General features: G+C 47.4%; 1 protein-coding gene across 6 annotated transcripts in view; it reads right to left on the bottom strand.

Moving 5' to 3' along the window:
• Positions 1–4,400: 4,400 nt before the first annotated feature.
• Positions 4,401–18,287, bottom strand: part of STK36 (serine/threonine kinase 36) — a 203,616-nt gene continuing 189,729 nt past the window's right edge. For 4 of the 6 annotated variants that reach the window (XM_088461080.1, XM_088461083.1, XM_088461084.1 and 1 more), the window contains exons 22-27: positions 14,434–14,508; positions 13,891–14,050; positions 11,195–11,342; positions 9,899–10,061; positions 6,892–7,620; positions 4,401–4,713 (exon numbers count right to left, since the gene is read on the bottom strand). In XM_088461080.1, the coding sequence (XP_088317206.1) occupies positions 4,579–4,713; positions 6,892–7,620; positions 9,899–10,061; positions 11,195–11,342; positions 13,891–14,050; positions 14,434–14,508 (1,410 nt within the window). In that variant the 3' untranslated portion in view covers positions 4,401–4,578. The remainder of the gene's footprint in view (positions 4,714–6,891; positions 7,621–9,898; positions 10,062–11,194; positions 11,343–13,890; positions 14,051–14,433; positions 14,509–18,287) is intronic. The other 2 variants (XM_088461082.1, XM_088461081.1) reach the window with 2 other exon arrangements.

Genomic DNA, 18,287 nt, shown 5'->3' on the forward strand with positions numbered 1-18,287 from the left:
GCCCGCATCAGTTTTGTCAAAACTGGGTAAAGACTCAACATTGATTCAGTCCTATCGTCCCATGTCTTTATTACATCAAATCTTCACTAAAATCATTGCTCAGTGGTTGCAGATGGAGCTTCCTACCTGAATTCACCCCTCAAACAGGGTTTGTAAAGAGTAGGACTTTAGTTCCCAACGTTCGCCAGTTGATTGCATCATGTCCAAATAGTACCAAGCTTGAGGTGCCCACACTTTAATAGTAAGTTGTGATGCTGATAAGGCATTTAACAGAGAGTGTCATCATCACATTTATTGTTGGTTTTTCATCTTCAGCATTTTGGTTCTGATTTTGTCAACTTGTTTCAAGTCCTATACAGGACCCCGATTGCTTACCTCACCATTAATGGTCCTGAACACATCCCTCTTTACATTATATAGTGGCACTCGACAAGGCTGCCCGCTATCCTCTTTACTATTTAACATAGCTTTAGATGCGCTTCTCAGATATTTTTTTCTTTGTAACGACTGGCAGGCAGTAATGATCTCAGCGTGTGCGGATGATGTTATTGTACTCTCATACTCCCTATACCGCATTCCCTAGTTTTCTTAAGTCATTACAAGATTTCCACAATGTCTCTGGCCTCCTGGTGATTCAGTCCACAACACTGACCCTGGCATTACAGCCTGAAGCTGCTCAGGGCTGGACAGACACATTTGCTTTTCAGTGGGCTCGCTCTATGGGCCTGAACGCAGATTACTGATGGTCGGGAATCTGCGCCTGTGGAGTACGGGTCCTGCGTGTTCCTTTACTCGTGGTTTATGTTTGCACTGTACTTACCGCTTGGTATCTCCAGGGCCTCCGCCTAATTTACCAGTTTTTAGACCAGAGCACACTGTAAATTCATAGCCAAGATCACTTACAACATTTATTATTCCCACAACGGTCTATTACATAATTATATTACTACAACGCGGTCATAGTTCTCTAATGGAGATAAGTACTGTGCTATGGACGGTGTGCTGTGCCGCTGCCCTGTAACGGGTTGTACCACGTCCCTCATATGTGCCCCCATTAGGCGTCCTATTCATTTGGAAGCTATATGTGCTGCACTAACCCACTGGCACAATGTATTCCCTATTGCCTCTTTAACGGATGTCCCACAATCCTTTGTAAGACTAAATAAACAACCTATCTTGGCTTCTTATGCAGAAATGCACCATAAACGTTGCATTGATCATTAAATACCCCGCAATTAGGTTTCATCATTGGGGTCTCCCAGGGCTCAGTTTTATAAGTCCTTTACCCGACACAGACTCTATGTCAGAATATGGCGAGATTCAAAAGTTTTGGTCCTTGGTTAAAACTTACATTAATACTAAACTGGGGATTGTATTTGAGGTCCCCCCAGAGTGGGCTTTATGGGACACCCCCCTTTCATCACACTCTCCTCGGTCGCCCCATCGGCTTCCCATATAGACATAGCCTGCCCTCACATATAGTCACACCCTACCCTCAATATTATATAAATAACCTACCCTCCCATATAGACATATCCTACCCACATACCCTACCCTCTCCTATAGACACAACTTACCTTCCCATATACACACCCTATCCTCTTATAGACACATCCTACTCTCTCATATAGACACAACTTACCTTCCCATATACACACCCTATCCTCTTATAGACACATCCTACTCTCTCATATAGACACAACTTACCTTCCCATATACACACCCTACCCTCTCATATAGACACACCCTGTGATGTCTATGAGGTCTCCTTGCATAGCAATAACATAGCCTACTGTCTGATTACTGTCCTCCCTCCTTAATGCTGGCTGCGTATATGTAGTTACCTTTTATCCCAATGCATTTACCAACAGGACATTGATCATCATATAAATACTGTTTCTGCCTGTTGCCTCGTCTTTCATATATGGTATATACTGTTGTCTGCAATTCTACAGTAAAATGTTTTTAAAAATAAGAAAAAGAAATAATAAATAAAAATAGAGTATCCATAATACATGGAAATTAGTTTCACATAACCGCTAACATCTTAGTACATTTATGCTGCTAAAAGATGGTAGTATATTAATGTTATGGTCACAGTGACCTCAGATGATGAAGGTAACGGTGGTGACTGGTTCTATGTTGAAAATGATGAAAAGAGTTACCCAGGTGAGATCAGGGACATTAGATATGGTGAGTACTTACTGAGCACGATGGGGCAAGCTGGTAGCACCTGGAAATCACCAGATAATATACATCCTCACAGGCCTATATTAATTACTTAACATGGATTCTGCAGGTGTGAGTAATGTGTATCAGAGCCCTTTGACTGGGGACAGAAATGTAACGCGAGTCACAGTCGTATGTAACATGAATCACACGTCCAAACTGATTTTAAGTATAGTTTGGTTAACATGTAGGTTTTTTGTATGTCAATGATAAGTTTAGGGTCTTATAAGTGTATAGTGTAAAAATAATTGGGAGAGCTGGCTTAAATAAATATGTAAGTCGCTTCAGTTCCTATGTCCATGCTGTTGTAACATGAGTCACGCATATAAACAATAAATTGTAACTACTTAGAGTGTATATTTTTTTTTCTGCTTCTGAGCATTATGACTCCCTACCCCATATATTATTGTCATATTTTCAAAATGTTTAAGTTCAGCTTCATTTTTGTGTGTGGTGCATTTAAACTTCTAAAATTAACATGAAATGTAACGTGAGTCACATGGAATGACCCATATAATAAATGTATGTGCTAATAACAAACATGAACAATCAGCACTAGCTGCACAAATAAGAGAGACAATAAAACTGAAAATGAGTCATATACAGGGTACGGCCACGTTTGTCTCACACTGGGGCTGAATTAGCTAATGTACCACTAGCAGGTTCCAGCACCATTAGTAATGGGGCCACAATGTATCAGTAGCTGGTATCTAGGGCAATTCCTATACAGCACAAGGCATCGTCAGAGCCAAGAACACTACATGGGTACCAGTATCGGCTAATATTTAATCTGGGAATTATTGGATCCCTGTGACCAGGAATACCTGGTGGTCCACACTCACCGAAAATTTGTAGATTAGTATAACACATGAGCATAAAAATTCAGTGACATCACTATTGTCATCTATACAGTGTTATAGCCATTATTATCTACTCAGTGACATTACCATTTGTATATATTCAGTGACATCACCATTGTGACATCAACACTGTTATCTATTCAGTGACATCACCATTTTAATCTACTCAGTGACATCAGCATTTATATCTATTCAGTGACATCACCTTTTTCATTTATAGTGACATCACCATTGTGACATCAGCATTGTTAGCCATTCAGTGACATCACTATTGGTATTTATTTAGATATACAAGATTAAGGATACGTTCAGCATCCCGACAGTCGGTATGTCGGCGCTAAAAATACCGACACCTGCCAGAATCCCGGCACCAGCATTCCGATCGCCAGCATCCCGAAGGTAAGTAGTGGGGTTAGGCACTAGGGGGAGGGATAGGTTTAGGCACTGGGGGGGGGGGTGTTAGGTTTAGGCACTGGGTAGGGAGGGTTAGAGAGAGGAGAAGGATACCCACCAACAGATGTCGGTATACTAACCCTGTTGGAATGCCAGCATTGGGATTTTGACTGCCGGAATCCTGAGCGCTGGCATCACGTACCCACCCCAGGATTACCCTGTATATCACTCTCCTTTTCATTATTATCTCATTATTTCTATAGCTAGTGTTGCCTGTGTTTTATATGTTTGTGATTAGTATATACATTTATTATATTTGGAAGGGAGAGGAGGGACATTGTGTGCACAACTTCCTGAAAAGGGGATGTGGCCGCGCGGCTGTCATTTTTGGGTTATGGCAGCGCATCACTCCCCTGTTTCTTGTCACACTGGAGGCATGCCTCCAGCCGCTGGTTGCAGGCTAGTGGTAAGAGAGACAGCTCCCCTTAGTACATACTGTGTCACTGTGTGTCAATGCTTTAATTGACACAAAATCTAAAAATTACCATAGTTTAGTGCACCCAGTTAGCATCTAGCCTGACGCTCCGTAGACCCAGTAAGCCAGGAAATGACCCCTACAGTACATTCAATCTATTTCACATAAGTCATATAATACGATGTTTCATGAGTTCTGTGATTAGGAAGTTGTCACAATAGCAGAGACACAGCCTGAATGAGACGTAATGCTAAGCACGTGACAGAGCCGGTGTATGGAAGACCTGGCCGCCACCTGCTATAACCTATATGTTGTTGGAAGCGGCTATAAAGCTCCACATGCAGGTCATGGTACAATGCGTACACAGGCTGCGACTCCCACCTCTCCATATACTGTACACCTCACGTGTTTCTGATGTAGGAGAGGAAGTTACACCTCAGACAGACAATCACCTGCGTTTTATTTACACTCATCCCAATAACCATTCCCCCAGGTCCGCAGGTGGGGTGCGCTCTCGCTGGAGGACAGGCGTAGTGCAATTATAACAGAGGAGTCCGAGTCTTCATTATACAGTGCACAAGGTACCAGATCCGGGGTGACTAATGATAGGGGGGGTGAGAATCAGGCACTCTCAGACATCAGCTGGCGGAGCAGTCTATTGCAGTGATGAGTGAAGGTCTCTCTGCTGGGTGATACTGGCTTTTCCTCAGTCAGTGAAGACGACAGTCTCTGGCCAGCATTGAGAGACACCAGCTGCTGCAGGGAGAGAAGCGTCACAGAGCAGCAATGTTAGTCATTGTCAGACGTCCATAGTGCAATAACCTGCAGCAGAAAAACCCTGGCTCCATCCATGACAAGGCGATGAAGACAGGAATGTGGAGTTCCTTCCCTAGTCATGATGGCGCTGTGAGGACTATGCCAGGTTATGTCACTTTGCCCATGCTCAGAGAAGGAACTAGTGTTCATTCTAGCACCCTGCACCTGTCACACACAACTTGTGCACTTCCTCTCTTCTGCCTGTGGTGCCGCCCTCTGTTCTGGTGCTTCAAGCACACTCTGGTCTGTGTCTCCGCAGTGTGTTGCATCAGCTGGTGCTTCTAGCACACTCAGAACAGAGAGTAGGCAGGAGAGAGGAACTGCGCACAGGTTGTGACAGGTGCAGGGTGCTAGAATGAACATTTGAAACATGTGCCTGAAGGTGGGACTGGGGAGGGGCAGAGTTGGGGTATGTTTATGCCCGTTAGGAGGGTTATATACTGTGAGTGTAATACAGCTGATGGTGAGCACTATAACATGAGATGGCATAAGATACATATGGCACTGACACCTGAGACTGGAAATATATGAGACTGGCACTATGACATATGACACATGAGACTCTGGCACCATGATATGACATTGGCACTATGACACACGAGACGGGCACTGACGTATGACACGAGACTGGCACTATGACATAACAGAATGTATTAGGCCAGGCTTCTTCCCTCTGACTCCTCCTCCTCCTCTCCCCACCTCATTATACTCAAGAACAGAATGTATTAGGCCAGGCCTCTCCCCTTCTCCTCCTCCTCTATCCTCCCTCCCCATCCTCTCCAGAATAGAATGTATTAGGCCAGGCCTCTCCCCTCCCTCCCTCTGACTCCTCCTCCTCTCCCCAACCTCTTTCTTCATCTCCAGGCCAGGCCTCTCCCCTCCCCTACCTCTGACTCCTCCTCCTCTCATCTTTCTTAATCTCCAGAAAAGAATGTATTAGGCCAGGTCTCTCCCCTCCCTTCCCTTAGCTCTGACTCCTCCTCCTCTTCTCCTTACCTCTCAACATCTCCAGAACAGAATGTATTAGGCCAGGCCTCTACCTCCTCTCCCCCTGACTCCTCCTTCTCTCCTCACCTCTTTCTTCATCTCAAGAACAGAATGTATTAGGCCAGGCCTCTCCCCTCCCTGCCCCTCCTCTACCTCTGACTCATCCTCCTCTTCCTGCCTCTTAATCTCCAGAACAGAATGTACTATATTAGGCAGGAAATCTAACCCAGCCAGACACCTCCACTCTCCCCGTTCTCACCTTCTAGTCCTCCTCCTCCTCCTTGTGCTCCGTATTCTCCACCGTTCGGCATAAAATTCAGACTCTTCTCAAAGCTTCTACCCCCTACTGAACTGTGACCTCAGCTACATCAATCAGACACTGCGTTACCTCGGTTACCTCATATAGGCACTGTGACCTCTATTACCTCCTCCTGATACTGTGACCTCCGTTACCTCATTCTGATACTGTGTGACAATCTGTACTTCATCCAGACACTACAACGTCCATCACCTCATCCACACCTTTGCCGCTACACTCAGACAAAGCGTAACTTTCGTTCTCCCACCCCCGATGTTGTGTGACCTGTGTTACTTCATCCAGACATCATGTGATCTGTTTTACTCCACGCAGACATGTGACCCGTTACCCCATCCAGACTCAGCATAACCTTGAATTCTTCCTCCCAGACATTGTTTGACCTCTGTTACCACATGCAGAGACTGTGTGTCCTCCGTTACTCCATTCTGACTCTGTGTAATGTCTCTTACCACAATTAAACACTGTATGACCTCCGTTACATCATCCAGACATCATGTACTACCATATCGCGCCCAGACACTGTGTGATCTCCGTTTCCCCACCCAGACACCCTGTGATCTCGGTTTCCCCACCCAGACACCATGGGATTGTTATCTTATCCAGGCATCATGTACATCCACTATCCTGCCCAGACACCTTGTGACGAACCTATTGCCACGTCCACAACTATATACTGATTAATATCAAAACCAAAGACTGTGATGACCAGCTCCAGAGGAGGGACATATGGGATCTCTTGTACGACATGAGGAGACGGATTAAAATATAAAAGCAAATCCCATGAGAGGATCATAAAAAAAGAATGAAGGTACCTGGCGAACATTGACATTGCCACTGAGACTACGCAGGGCAATGACTGAAGCAAGACGCACAGGCTCCTCTTGGTCTGAACAAGCTGAATTCAAAAGCTGCTGTGGAACCTTTAACTTGAGCAGATGAGGGCTTCCTCCATCACTGGACAATGTCCCCAGGTTTCCAAGTGCATTAGCTGCATGAATTCGGGTCTTTGTTTGAGGATCTCTTAATAACATTAGAAACTTGGATGTTGCAATGGGCACCCAGTACCCAGGATCTTCTGCGCCAGATCTGTGGAAAGCGCAATTCCCTACAGCAAATGCTGCAGATCGTCTTACTCTGGTATCTTGGTCAGAAAGACATTCCAGGAGTCTATCCAGCATAGCTGGCGAAAAAGATTTACCAAGACGCGAGAGGTTCCCTACAAACGTACAGGCTGCTGATCTCATTTCTGCACTCTCAGTCTGAAGAAGGTGACAAAGAAGCTTTTCCCAATCTCCAACAATTCTCTGAACTAGCGGCAAGTTAGAAGGAGACATTCTGACCAAGTGGCTAAGAAGGGTCAGGAGCTCAATGGTTACGCCATCATGCCCAGACTGCACAGCATTTTCTAGCCAGGTCACAACATCATCTGACGACAGAGCTGTGCGGTAGAATTCAGAGAGGAAGTCCTCCTCCATCAGGACGAGACGGCACAGAAGACAGACTGGCATCACCGCTAGCTTTGCCGGGAGTCTACAACATGCCTGGAAGACAGAATGGAGAGATGGGAAGACACAGAAACTCTCCTATGCCGGGAGATAACTACAACACCTAATGCTTAGGAATGGAAGGCTGCAATCTTACACAACACCTAATGCTTAGGAATGGAAGGCTGCAATCTTACACAACACCTAATGCTTAGGAATGGTAGGCTGCAATCTTACACAACACCTAATGCTTAGGAATGGTAGGCTGCAATCTTACACAACACCTAATCCTTAGGAATGGAAGGCTGCAATCTTACACAACACCTAATGCTTAGGAATGGAAGGCTGCAATCGTACACAACACCTAATGCTTAGGAATGGAAGGCTGCAATCTTACACAACACCTAATGCTTAGGAATTGAAGGCTGCAATCTTACACAAAACTTATACAAAAAAAACCAAGAGTTTTGGTTCTTACCTGCTGAATCTCTTCCTTACACATGGGGTTGGTGAGGCATGGAGGCACCAGCACTTAATGAGCTAATTATTAGCGCAATAAAAGCTCCTTCCCTCCACAGTGTGAACATTAAAAAGCCTGAAGAATATGTTGAAGCAAAAGTAAGGGAGGGATGGAATTGTCCCCCAGATGGAGTCAGAATAAGAGATTTAACAGGTAAGAACCAAAACCTTGTTTTTTTTTTCTTCCTACATCTGGGGGACACTTCCTTACACATGGGGATGTACCAACAAGTTGGGTATGGGATGCCAGCAGTCGGGATCCCAGCAGTCATGTCAAGATGGTCACCGCCATCCCGTCAGGTTTAGCATACCGACACTTGTTGGTCGGTATGCTAACCACCCCCCCCTCCCTCCCTCCTCTAACCCTCCCTCCTTAGTGCCTAACCCTAACCACCCCTCCTAGTGCAGTGCATGAACCTAACCTCCCCCTCTTCGCAACCTAACCCTGCCCCTTAGTGCCTAATGCTGACCCTCCCCCCAACCCTGCCTCTTACCTTCGGTATCCCAGCGGTTGGGATGCTGCCATGTCTTCTGGGTACCCATGCTGCCTTGCAGCTTCCTCAGCATACGTCATGTGCGTGGGTGCGCTGGCCACTCTTACTATGGTGGTCCTCCCAAATGACCCCACTGGTATCAGCCGTTTGAATAACCCAGTCAACTACGCCGCCAGAAAATCGGTGAGAAATCCGTCCACCTATGCTGGAACACCTTTGGCGCCCAGCTGACACACTCCCACCCCCCCCGTGATGTATCCGGCCCTGAACTGGCATCAGCACATGGTCTATCCAGTAAGATAACTTTTACCCTTCTTTGGCCGGAATGTACAGACGGGAACCAAACAATAGAGAAGGGGGGAGTGTGAAAATGTCACCTAACTCAGTGCTGACCTACTTGCTGGATTGGAGAGTGGGAGCTTTTACAGCACTAATAATTAGCTCATTAAAGGGTCTATTACATAAGCCTTGGATAAAGATAAAGTACCAACCAACCAGCTCCTGTCACTTTTGAAACACAGCCTGTGACATGCCAGTTAAAGTACCAACCAATCAGTACCTATCTCCATTCACTTTAGCTCCACCCAAGGCTAAGTAAATAAACCCCTAAGTGCTGATGCCTCCATGCCTCACTAACCCCATGTGTAAAGGAAGTGTCCCCCAGATGTAGGAAGAGAAAATATAGAGATGTCTCAATGAATGGGACTCTACATCACATCAAAGTAAGGATACCAAAGGCATATACAGCTTAGAGCAAAGAGGTAATATACACTAACATATATATACACTAACATATATACTTCCGGCACCTAGAGCTTTTATCTGGAGTGTGTGCGTATATAAACCTTAGGCTTATGTAGGCACATTTACTGCATCTGCAGATGTAGATGTAGATGCCTAGTTGAGATATAAAGGTTTATTGGTATTATATATGTGCCTTTATTGTATGGTTTATGTACATGTGGATAGGCAGGACGCACTCGCCATGTTATTAGTTAGTATGCTATGGCTATTATTGTTATGTGCCGGTGGGGCAATAACATTTGGTTGTCATGGTAACTAGTTGTTTAGGGATGATGTCATCTTGTTGTGCTGCATTATCACCTGTTGGAGGACAGTGTTGCACATGGAGGTGGGAGATGATTTGGTAGAAGAGGAGTGTGATCATTCCGTCTCTGTAACCCTGCATTGAACCAGTGTTATAAACCAGCAGCATCCTCTGTTACGTGTTCCCCCTGAGCGCCGCCGCTAACAAGTATTCCTATGTGACCAAGCAGACGGAGGGCATCGTAGACCCGTGAGGACCAGAGCATAATACATACCTGCAGGAGTAAGGGGAGTATCTGCTGCTCTCTGAGAGACACCAGCATTTCAGCCATCGCTTCATTGGCGACATCTAATGACAGCGGAACACAGAGTAACCGAGAAACCAGACTTATTATATCAGAGAGCGTGAGAGAGACGTCCCAGCCATTGCTCCTGCTGCTGTGGGGAGAAAAAAACGGGGACAGTCTCAGTATTTGACATTCGCGATGACACCGTTACTGTCATAGAGATATAGCGCTGACACCGTCACTGTCATAGAGATATAGCGATGACACCGTCACTGTCATAGAGATATAGCGATGACACCGTCACTGTCATAGAGATATAGCGCTGACACTGTTACTGTCATAGATATATTGCGCTATGAGGATAAGGAGGGGAGTTTCCCTGCACCAGGATCCCAAGCCCCCATACACCCCTCTCTTTCCAGTTCCCACGCCCTGTGACATCGCACATGCAGTGATACTCCCCTCCTTATCCTCTTCCATGTATGTGTGATGCAACAGGGCGCTTCTTGTGGGGACTGGAGAGGGGCTGGGATTCAGGTGCAGTGAAACTCCCCTCCTTATCCTCTTCCATGCACCTGAATCCCAGCCCCCAAACACCCCTCGATCTCAGGTCCCCACAGGAAGCGCCCTGTGACATCACACATGCATGGAAGAGGATAAGGAGGGGAGTTTCCCTGCACCTGGATCCCCAGCCCCCATACACCCCTCTCTCTCCAGCCCCCACAGGAAGCGCCCTGTGACATCACACATGGATTGTTCAAGAGGGGGCTTTCTAATCTTTTGGCTGCTAGAAGCCTCTGAAGACAGGAGTGAGAGCACAGGCATAGTAACCGTTCTGCAGCCAGCCCCTTCATTTATAACCACCAACACCAGCCTTGGGAACTTTGTAACTCACACCCATGGGGTGTCACTTTTCCTGTGGGAAAATAACAGGTTTTAAAAGCAGGATCAAAAGTACGTTGTACTCTGTCCCTGAACAAGGGATGACCTGGAGGCGAAACTCCGGTTCCTACCCGGTAAATCCAGCAGCAGTGAGCCAGAGGAAGCTCACTGTGGGACTGTCTGAGAAGAAGGGCTTGGCTCCAGTCCTACTACACCATCTATAGTGGGGGAAGTCCAGTGTACCCACCCAGCCATAAGAGTCACACGATGGGTGGATCCAGCCACGGCTAGATGACGTGGAAAGATAGCTGGAAAGTAGAATTTACATGATAGGACCGAACTAAGCCAGTGAATAACACATCTACACAATGAAACATCCAATCCAGATTAAAGTCATCTTACACTTCAGTCACATGCCCAAGAAAACTGGGGTTCACCAGTCGGTTCAAAGCGGTCATGACAACACTTTCAGGAACTCTGAGGAGACCGAGAAAATAATTTGGGTCCTGAACGAAGGTCATCAGAGCCAGTTGGAGAAATGTCACAACTCCTAAAATAGCAAAATCATTGGTGTTAGTGATGCAGAGCTGTGGTTTTACCCTAGGGCCTGTCTGCAAGAGGTGGGCCTGGCTAAGGAATGCTGCCCTGGCCTCCTGCCATCTTGTCATTTCCCAGTGATCCCCAGCTGCTCTCTGCATCTAGCTTGTATGTTCTACCTCCCTATACTGGCACATGGACCAAGCCATTTTCTGATGCAGGAGGTGCAAATGCAATACTGCTCGTTGTATAAATGTATGCATGCGTACAATATTGTGGTTTTGAGGAGCTAGATGTCAGTGCACTGTTAATGTGTTATATGTATGTGTTATGTACATTTTAAACGGGAAGCAGTCAGGAAGCCGACGGCTGGAATCCCGACCGTCTAATCCCGGCAAGGGGGGGGACTTAGAGTTAGGCACCCCCCACCCCGGGAGATTAGGGTTAGGCTAGGGGAAGGGAGGGTTAGGGTTAGGCACCCCCTGGGGGACTTGGGTTTAGGCGACGGGGATGGGGGGAATTAGGGTTAGGCACTGGGGGGGGAAGGGGGAAGGTTAGGCCGGCGGTCGGTCATACTGAATCCCTGGTCATACATACATCATACTGGCTAATCTTGCATCTAGCACACAAAAACATCAGTGCTTTAACAATGCAATTTAGAGCTGAGCTGAGATGTGACCCTCTAAACACTACATACATCTTTATATGTACATTTTACTCCCACCCCCAAACACCGCCCACAGAGCAACATCATGTACCAGGGATGTAAATGAGGCCCTCTGTGTTGGTGTGGACATATAACTTGGGGCAGGTAAGTGTTTCTGCCCCACAAGCTTGGGCTGCTTACTGAGCCTTGTATAGCAGAGAGCCTCCTGCCCTACTGACTTCATTTCTTGTCCCTATTTAAATGTGTAGCTGCATTTCTGTAATTGCCTCAATGTACTGCAATGTGAGCTGCCCACTTCCCTTATGTACAGCAATGTGTGCTGCCCACTTCCCTTATGTACTGCAATGTGTGCTGCCCACTTCCCTTATGTACTGCAATGTGTGCTGCCCACTTCCTCTATGTACTGCAATGTGTGCTGCCCACTTCCCTTATGTACAGCAATGTGTGCTGCCCACTTCCCTTATGTACAGCAATGTGTGCTGCCCACTTCCCTTATGTACAGCAATGTGTGCTGCCCACTTCCCTTATGTACAGCAATGTGTGCTGCCCACTTCCCTTATGTACTGCAATGTGTGCTGCCCACTTTCCTTATGTACTGCAATGTGTGCTGCCCACTTCCCTTATGTACAGCAACGTGTGCTGCCCACTTCCTCTATGTACTGCAATGTGTGCTGCCCACTTCCTCTATGTACTGCAATGTGTGCTGCCCACTTCCCTTATGTACTGCAATGTGTGCTGCCCACTTCCCTTATGTACTGCAATGTGTGCTGCCCACTTCCCTTATGTACTGCAATGTGTGCTGCCCACTTCCTCTATGTACAGCAATGTGTGCTGCCCACTTCCTCTATGTACAGCAATGTGTGCTGCCCACTTCCCTTATGTACTGCAATGTGTGCTGCCCACTTCCTCTATGTACAGCAATGTGTGCTGCCCACTTCCCTTATGTACAGCAATGTGTGCTGCCCACTTCCCTTATGTACTGCAATGTGTGCTGCCCACTTCCTCTATGTACTGCAATGTGTGCTGCCCACTTCCCCTATGTACTGCAATGTGTGCTGCCCACTTCCTCTATGTACAGCAATGTGTGCTGCCCACTTCCTCTATGTACAGCAATGTGTGCTGCCCACTTCCTCTATGTACTGCAATGTGTGCTGCCCACTTCCTCTATGTACTGCAATGTGTGCTGCCCACTTCCCTTATGTACTGCAATGTGTGCTGCCCACTTCCCTTATGTACTGCAATGTGTGCTGCCCACTTCCCTTATGTACAGCAATGTGTGCTGCCCACTTCCCTTATGTACAGCAATGTGTGCTGCCCACTTCCCTTATGTACAGCAATGTGTGCTGCCCACTTCCTCTATGTACAGCAATGTGTGCTGCCCACTTCCTCTATGTACAGCAATGTGTGCTGCCCACTTTCTCTATGCACTGCCCCATATATCACCCACTTCCTCTATGCACTACTCCATATACCGCCCACTTTCTCCATGCACTGCCCCATATTACTGCTCCATATACCACACATTCCTCCATGAACTGCCCCATATACTGCCCAGTTACTCCGTGCACTGCCCCATATATCATCCACTTCCTCCCTAGACTGCCATCTATACCACCCACTTCCTCATTGTACTGCTCCATATACCGCCCACTTCCTCCCTCACTGCCTCTATACCACCCACTTCCTCCCTCACTGCCTCTATACCACCCACTTCCTGCCTCACTGCCTATATACCACCCACTTCCTCCCTCACTGCCTCTATACCACCCACTTCCTGCCTCACTGCCTATATACCACCCACTTCCTCCCTCACTGCCTATATACCACCCACTTCCTGCCTCCACTGCCATCAATACCGCCCACATCCTCCCTGCATTACACCGCTTCTCCTTACCACGTGCAGACAGCAGGCTCCAATGTGGCTGTGGAAGTTCTCTTTCGCGTGGAGTGTCTCCCTCCAGCTGTGCTCTTGGGCTGGAGAATCGGAGCAGTATGCAGACACTATGCCACAGGAAGCCCCATTCCTCTGACAGAGCAGCGAACATTTCATTGTCCTAAGAGATCAGACAAGACGTTAGCAGAAAAGAGAGCAGACGAAACAAAAGCTTAAAGAAAAAAAACCCATATATTACTGGTAACACACACACACATACACACATTACCAGTATTATACACACACAGCAGCACAGAGTATACCGATATTACGGTATTATACACACACACACACCACTGAGTATACATATATTACCAGTATTATACACATATATATATATATATACACACACACAGAGACACACACACACAGCAGCACAGAGTATACAGATATTACCAGCATTATACATATATACAGACACACACAGCAGCACAGAGTATACAGATATTACCGGTATTATACATATATAGAGACACACACACTATACACAGATACAGATATTACCTGGCTGAGTTGTTGAAGTAAAATGTGAAATGACCAATCATATAGCCCTGATCCCAGAGGAGGGGAGCACTGTAACTGAAAGATAAAGTTATTTCAGGTGTGAAAGTTTATTACTAGAAGTATCCATCACCAGTGTCACTGTGTAACCGGAAGGGACGGGAAGCCATTGTCGTCCGCACCTAGTGAGCGCCCGTCTTCCGCAATATCCGCCATTTACACTCTGCCATCCCCCAAATAATGAGAGATATGGTAAGAACTTACCTTTGTTATCTTTCTTTCTTCGAAGTCCATAGAGTCCACAGGGAGACCTTGGGGTATAGGTGATGGCAGTTAAAATTTTTCTCCCAGGATGCACTGGGTCTCCTTCTATACCCCGCCTCCAGGCCAGAGGCACCTTAGTTCGTAGTAAGCCAAGGCTGGAGAAGGATAAAAGAGAGAAGAAAGTCTGGAATCACATTCTCACATAGAAGGAGATGGTAAAAACGGTGACCAGAGCGAAGCCCATTTGAAGCACAGGGTGGGTGCCCTGTAGACCCTATGGACTTCAAAGAAAGAGAGCTAACAAAGGTAAGTTCTTACCATATCTCTCATTTTCTTCTTCAGGGTCCATAGGCTCCACAGGAAGACCTTGGGGATGTCCCAAAGCAGTACTTTTAAGGGTGGGAACGCTCCTGAGCTGAAAGGAGAATCCGCCGCCCAAAAGAAGCATCCTGAGAGGCAAAGGTCCAATGAGGCCTCACCTGCCGAGAGGTCTGGAGAATTAAAAGGTACGATAATTTCCACATTAATGTGTAAAATAGAAACCACCTTAGGTAGGAACCCAGGGCGAGTTGAAGCACCGCCCTGTCCTGGTGAAATATAAGAAATGGGGAGTGACAGGAAAGTGCCCCCAAGTCTGACACTCTTCTGGCGGAAGCTATAGCCAGAAGAAAAACAGTTTGCTGTAAGCCACTTGAGATCCACTGAGTCCAGGGGTTCAAATGGAGGGCCCTTAGAACAACAGCCAAATCCCAAGGAGCCACAGGAGGGACGAAGGGAGGCTGAATCCAGAAGACGCCCTGGATGAAAGTGCCGACATCAGGAAGAGGAGCAATCCTACGCTGGAACCACACAGAGAGCAGAGACATGCACTTTCAGTGAGGCAAGGCGGAGACCGAGATCCGAACCCGCCTGCATGAAAGCCAAAACTCTGGATATCCGAAACACCTGCCGATCGTAACCCCTGGGACGACACCATTGAAAGTAGGTATGCCATACCCTGTGGTTAAACCTGGCAGAGGCTGGTTTACGCGCTCTGAGCATGGTGTTAACCACAGAGCCGGAAAAACCTTTGGACCTTAGGAAGGATGTCTCAAGAGCCACGCCGTCAAACACAGGCGACCCAGGTCCGGGTAAAGGCACAGACCTTGAGACAACAGGTCCGGATTTTGAGGCAACAGCAACGGAGTGTCGATGGAGAGACTCTGAAGATCTGAGTACCAGTGACGTCTGGGTCACACTGGAGCCACCAGCACGACAGTGCCTCCTTGTTTGAACTTTCGAATTACTCGAGGAAGAAGGGAGACTGGAGGGAACAGGTACGCAAACTGAAAGGTCCACTGTACCGGCAGATTGTCTACCAAGATCGCCCTGGCATCTCTTGTTCTGGACCCGTACACTGGCAGTTTGTGATTGTGTCGTGAGGCCATGAGGTCCACGTACGGAAGGGCCCACCTGTCCACTAGGAGCTGAAACACCTCTTGGTGTAGAGACCATTCCCCTGGATGTACATCATGACGACTGAGGAAGTGCGCTTCCCAATTGAGAACTCCTGAAATGCACACTGCAGATATGGCTGGGAGATAACCTTCCGCCCATGTCAGAATGCGTGACACCTCTGTCATTGCTGACTTCGAGTTAGAGTTCCTCCTTGATGATTGATGTAAGCCACAGTCGTGACGTTGTCTGACTGAACTTGCACAGGCTTTCCGTGAAGTAAGAGTCTGGCTTGCTGTAGGGCCCCGAAGTTCCAATATGTTGATTGGCAGGGCAAACTCCTCTGCTGTCCACCACCCCTTAAATGAGTGTGGACCTGTCACTGCGCCCCAACCCCGGATACTGGCGTCCGTCGTCAGGACCCAATCCGGAATCCAAAAGGGGCGCCCTTTGATGAGGTGACACGTCTGTAGCCACCAAGCAAGAGACAGACACACCTCCAGGGAGAGCACCATCGTTGTGCTTTTATACGATGGGGTAATCCATCCCATCTGGAGAGGATCAATTTCTGCAGAGGCCAGGAATAAAACTGGGCATATTACACCATGTTGAATGTCGATACCATGGATCCCAGTAACTGCATTGCTGAGTGGATTGACAAGTAGATCGGCGACTGTGGAGGCATCTGCGTACTCGCGTCTGCAAAGCGGAGATCTTTTCTGCGATCAGAAAGATCCTTTGCTGTTGTGAATCCAACAGAGCTCCCAGATGGAGCATCCTCTGGGATGGAGTCAAGGAGGACTTCATCCAATTAATCAACCACCCGTGAGTCTGAAGCACAGAAATCGTAAGCTGTAGATGGTGGTGAAGTACCTCTAGAGACCCTGCCAACAGTAAAAGGTCGTCGAGGTAAGGTAACAGGCGGACACCCTGCAGGCGCAGATGGGCTGCCATTATCACCATAACTTTGGTAAACACCCGAGGTGCAGTAGAGAGAGGCCAAACGGCAGAGCCTGAAACTGGAAATGTACCGCAAACCTGAGAAAACACTGGTGAGAGGAAGCAATTGGAATATGCAGGTATGCATCCGAATATATCCAGGGACACCATAAAATTCCCAGGTTCCATAGCCAGTATAATTGAGTGTAGGGTTTCCATCCTCAACCGAGGTACCCTGAGGAATCTGTTCAGGGAGTTGAGATTGAGGATAGGCCGATAAGATCCTTTCGGTTTCTGAACCAGAAAGAGATTGGAGTAATAACAGGTTCCTCTCTGAGGTAACGGAAAAGGTACCATGACTCCTGCTTGAAGCAAGGATTGTACGGCCTTCTGGATTTGTAAGGCTTTTTTTGTATGACAGAGGGCCTGTGCAGAAAAACTGATAGGGAGGTCTTCTGCGGAAGGAGAGGGTGTACCCATGAGAGACCACTTCTCTTACCCAGGTGTCTGTGGTGGTCTGACACCAGCACTGGGCGAACTGAAGAAGTCGGCCTCCCTCCCTGGGATCGCCCAAGGGGAGGCCCATCCCGTCCAGGCCTGCTTCTTGGGCTTGACAGTCCGTTTGGGGGCTGACTGCCTAGGAAAGGGCTGATCTTTAGGCTTACCTTGGGGCTGAAAGGATGAGGTCTAATGCCTTGAGGAAGTAGACCCGCAGATTTAGCAACCGCCAACTTTTCCACAATCTTGTCCAGGTCCGGACCAAACAAGATCTCTCCATTATAAGGCAAACCCTCTAATCCTGTCTTAGAATCCGCGTCCGCTCTCCAAGAGCGAAGTCACAAGGAGCGGCGAGCTGAAACCGCAGCAGATAAAATCCTGGAGTTTAAGAGGCTGACATCCAAAGCAGCCTCATTAATATAGGTAGCTGAATCATGGAGGTTGCCGACCAGATCCACTTGATCTCTGGTAGCCTCTAAGGAAAAGGACCTCTAGGGAGTCCGCCCAGAACTCCATAGCCTTGGCCACCCAGGCGATAGCCATGGCCTGCCTGGAAGCTGTCCCTGAAAGAGAATACATTGATTTTAAACAAACCTCCACCTTCCTATCCGTAGTATCTTTTAAGGAAGACCTAGACGGCATAGATAGAATAGCACTTTTAATCAAGCACGTCACATGAGAATCCACCACCGGTGGCGTTTCCCATTTGGTACAATGTTCCT

This window comes from Taudactylus pleione, unplaced genomic scaffold (assembly GCF_031769625.1).
Source record: "Taudactylus pleione unplaced genomic scaffold, aTauple2 ptg001014l, whole genome shotgun sequence".
Lineage (NCBI taxonomy): Eukaryota > Metazoa > Chordata > Amphibia > Anura > Myobatrachidae > Taudactylus > Taudactylus pleione.